The sequence below is a fragment of the Plasmodium falciparum genome, assembly GCF_000002765.6.
Source record: "Plasmodium falciparum 3D7 genome assembly, chromosome: 4".
In the NCBI taxonomy this organism is placed as follows: domain Eukaryota; phylum Apicomplexa; class Aconoidasida; order Haemosporida; family Plasmodiidae; genus Plasmodium; species Plasmodium falciparum.
Genome location: NC_004318.2, coordinates 1,062,501 through 1,067,500, shown reverse-complemented (window position 1 = coordinate 1,067,500; position 5,000 = coordinate 1,062,501). Strand labels below are relative to the sequence as shown.

The following is a 5,000-nucleotide window of genomic DNA, read 5'->3' as shown; positions in this document are numbered from 1 at the left end:
AATGTTCATTATAATAAAATAACATTATTATATATATATATTAATAATTTATAAATAAAATTGTTTATATATTTTTTTATTCATTAATCTTTTTGGTAGATATAATATTTAATAAAAATAATCATTAAGGTTTCTAATTTATATTTATATTTATATATATATATATATTTTTTTTTTTTTATTTAAAAGAGTGGTATATATAGAATAAGAAATAAACAAAATAGGGGAACACAAATTTATATATATATAAATATATATATATATATGTAATATATATTTAATATATTTTTTTATAATATAATATATATAATATATATATTTAACACTATATAAATATGGATAGGCAATAAAATAAAAATATTATATAAAAAGATTATATAAAAACATTACATAATAAATATATATATAATATATATTACATATAATATATATATATATATTTTTTTTTTTTTTTTTTTTTTTTTTTTTCTTAACTTCAAATTGAGAAAAAAAAATGAAGGGCGACGAATAATTTTTGTTCTTCCAATATTAAAAAAAAAGAAAAAAAGGAAAAAATAAATAATTGAATGAATCATTCTATTTTTTAAAACATATTTATAATAATATTAAATATATATTATTATTTTGTATTTATATTTATTTGTATATTATCCTCTTTTTTTTTTTCTTTTTTTTTTTTTCATAACATTTATGGAAAAAATAAAAAAATAATTATAATAAAAATAAAAGCAAATATAAAGAGATATAACATATAAACATATAATCATATAAACATATAAACATATAAACATATATATATATATATATATATATATATATATTTATTTATATATGTGCTCTTTAGAAAGTGCCTTTGTTTTTGTTTTTATAAAATGAATTTGTTAAGAAAAAAAGTTAAAAATGAAAAAAGTTTATCAACATTATTAATAAATGAAGAAGAAAACAAAAATATTGAAATGACAACATTGAAGGATAAGAAAGAAATGAAGAATGAAAATTTAAGTAAAATAAATGTAAAAAAGGAAAATCACGATAAAAATCACGATAAAAATCACGATAAAAATCACGATAAAAATCATGATAAAAATCACGATAAAAATCACGATAAAAATCACGATAAAAATCATGATAAAAATCACGATAAAAATCACGTTAAAAATAATGTTGAATATTATAATGATGTATTTACCCATTTATATAATTGTGATGATGGTGGAGAAGAACCAAAAGAATATTCTCACAAAAAAAAACAGGTAAATAATAAAAAGAAATGGAAGAAACAATATAAAGCTGTCAAACTATATATGAACATGTTTTTAAATAATTATAAATTAAAAAAAGGAAAAGGGAATTGTAAGAATTTATCATCTGTAAAAAAAAGAAGAAAGAAGAAAAAAATTATACAAAATGATTATATACGAATTATAAATGCTGAAAAAGAATATGTACAAAAATATCACGAAGATAAAATCTTTTTAGATAATATAAAAAATGTTTCTTCGTGTGAACTAATAAAAGATTGTTCATATTCTGTTTTTTTTTATAATCTATTTATTAAGGGATTGTATTTAAATAAGCAAAATTTAGAACATGCTACCGAAAAGGAACATATACAAAAAAATATTACAAAAAATATTACAAAAAATGAACTACATATAAATAAAACATCTGAACATGTGTCAAACATTACAAAATTAAAAAAAAATTACAACAAACATAATGTTATATTATTCAAAGGAAAATATACAAGACAGCTGATATGTGATTATTTAAAATTTTTATTAAACAGTATACAAAATGAGCATACCATTAAAGCGCATTTTTATATCCTGGATTATGTAAATGATTTGGAAAATAAGAAAAAAGAAATGGCGAAAAAAATTAAAATGGAATCATTTATTTTTACCAATTCTAATGAAGAAGATAAATTATGTAAGGATATAATTTTGAATTGTAATATATTAAACGAACAAAAAGAAGATGATAATAAAAGTGATAATCCTCTTTATAGTAATAATAATACGTTAAAGGAACAAAACACATCAACACCCTTACCTTCACATGAAATACAAACCGAAAGTATGAACTCCCCAAATTTATTAAATGTAAAAAATATGAACCAAACAAAAGATGATAATGGATGTACGAAGGAGGAAATAATAAAAAGTAACAATTTGATGAAAACATATGATATAAAAATAAATGAACATATTTATAATAAAATATTAAATAATTTTATAAGTGAATTGAAAAGCTTTTTTTTTTCCATATTGGAAAAGATAAGAAGTTCCAAACTTTTATTAAGATTTATTGTAACTTTGTCAGAAATATGTTTAATATTAACACCTCATTATGTTAATATAATAAATTTTATAGAAATATTATGTGACTTTGGACATATAATACCTATACATTATATATCACATTTTATACATTTTTTTCAATGTAATAAAAATATATTTATTCAAAAATATAAAGAATTTCAACATTGTATTATTAATAATGATCCAATAAAAATACAGTCAGTAGGTGCTAGGCTTATCGGTTTTATAAAAATTCTACAGAAAAAAATTCATCTTAATAATAATGAGCAATCCATGTATTCTTTTTTTCTGAATTTATTATTATCAGAGTGTTTACCCATAAATCATTTAGGCTTTTGTAATAGGCAATCAGCAAAAAATAATTTTCATTATTTTTTTCAGGAGAGTCTAGATTGTTGTTACAAAAAATTTAAAGAGGAACAAATACTCTACGACAACTTTGAATTAAATATTCAAAATAATATTAAAAATTATAAAAAAATTAAAACAATAATTGAGCACGAAATAGAGCTAAATTCTGATAAATATCTAATAAAAGAGGAAGACGAAAATTTTATTAGTGCAAAAAATGTTATATCTGATGAACAAGATGGAGAAGATACCTTGTATAAAAAGAGGAAAAGGGAAGAGTTTAAGGAAACATCCTTAACAAAAAAAAAACAAAAAAAAAAAAACGATGAAATAAAAAAAACTGGTGAGGAAAAAAAAAAAACTGGTGAGGAAAAAAAAAAAACTGGTGAGGAAAAAAAAAAAACTGGTGAGGAAAAAAAAAAAACTGGTGAGGAAAAAAAAAAAACTGGTGAGGAAAAAAAAAAAACTGGTGAGGAAAAAAAAAAAACTGGTGAGGAAAAAAAAAAAACTGGTGAGGAAAAAAAATTAACAAATGACGTAACACATTTAACAAATGATGTAACACATTTAACAAATGACGTAACACATTTAACAAATGATGTAACACATTTAACAAATGATGTAACACATTTAACAAATGACGTAACACATTTAACAAATGATGTAACACATTTAACAAATGACGTAACACATTTAACAAATGATGTAACACATTTAACAAATGACGTAACACATTTAACAAATGATGTAACACATTTAACAAATGACGTAACACATTTAACAAATGAAAAATATATAGAAGAAAAGGATACTAAGGAAATGTATTTATCATACATGTCCTTTATTTCTCTTGTGGCGTTTATAAAATATCCAGAAATAATTACACAGGACAACATCATTTTAGTAGAGGATGTATATAATTCCTTCAAAACGTTTTTGAATTATATAAATAGTTTAGAAAAAGAAAAAAAAGAAAATTTTAAACGTACCAAAAAATATATGAATATGATAAAAGCATATTTGTTTAATGACCATATAGATATCTTGGCAAATGTTCATATTTTTAAAGTACTGGTATATGATGAAAATTTTTTAAGGGTTTTATTTTTTAATATCTTGGTGGTATTGAATTATTTAAATAGGGAACTTCAAATATGTGTTAAAGACGACAATGAATTGGATAATAATAACAACAAAAATAATAATAACAACAAAAATAATAATAACAACAAAAATAATAATAACAACAATAATAATAACAACAATAATAATAACAATAATGACAATGGTGTAAAAAAGAACGATCCAGCTATTATATCTCCAAGATCTTCTTTTCTCTTCTTTGTAGAGTATGATAAAAATGATGACCATGAATTGGGGGACCCAGAAAAAATTAATAATCACTTGAATGGTCTCATGACAAGAGGTCATCAAAAAAGTATAAGAGAAAATATTAAAAATAAAGAAAGCGGGAAGAGCAGCATACTGACAACAGGTACAAGCAACAATAACAACAATGTTAATAATATGAACAATAATATGAACAATAATATGAACAATAATATGAACAATCATATGAACAGTAATAATAATGTGGTAGATAGTAATAGTACTAATTTTAAAGAAAATGTAAAAAATAAAGATAACAGCAATAATCGAAATATGTCCGTAAATCAAAATATTCTTCACAACAAAACAAAAGATATAAAATTTTGTAAAGAAAATGATGATAAATTTGTAATAAAGGAAAAAATTAAAAAAATTATGTTCACTTTTGTTAAAGAATTATTAAATTATTTAGACGGATTTATAAATAGTAATCATAATTTTATGTTGGCAAAGGAATATTCTTGGTATGTATGGAAAAAACAATTAAATGTTGCAAAATATAATAAAGATGATTATGATATATCCTTTAAATTTAAATGTATTGATGAAAACATCAAGGAACAAAATTATGACATAAACCAAACAACAAATAATAACACATATAATAATCAAACAAGTAATCATATGAATGAGAATCTTCATACCGATGAATCTTCCAAATCTAATAATAATCAAGACAAAACTGTATATACAAATGAAGTGTCCTATCTACCAAACATTCCAAAAAAAAATAAAAAAACAGATAATCAATCACCTGTACAAACGCTTATAAATATCATACAAAACTTTGAACTCCTAAACAAAAAAATGAAACCATTTTATTGTAATAATAAAAATAAAAACAAGAACAAAAACAAAAACAAAAACAAAAATATGGAACAAATAAATAATAAGGATATAACAATGAATTTATGTAATAATAATAATAATATAATA

At 20.5% G+C, this 5,000-nt stretch overlaps 1 protein-coding gene across 1 annotated transcript in view; it reads left to right on the top strand.

Annotated features, from left to right (window-relative positions):
• Positions 1-872: 872 nt before the first annotated feature.
• The window catches only part of PF3D7_0423600 (conserved Plasmodium protein, unknown function), a gene marked incomplete at both ends in the record, with an annotated part of 4,839 nt that continues 711 nt past the window's right edge, over positions 873-5,000 (top strand). Inside the window, one exon of the mRNA XM_001351503.1 lies at positions 873-5,000. This exon is cut by the window's right edge and continues 711 nt beyond it. Within this exon, the coding sequence (XP_001351539.1) occupies positions 873-5,000 (4,128 nt within the window).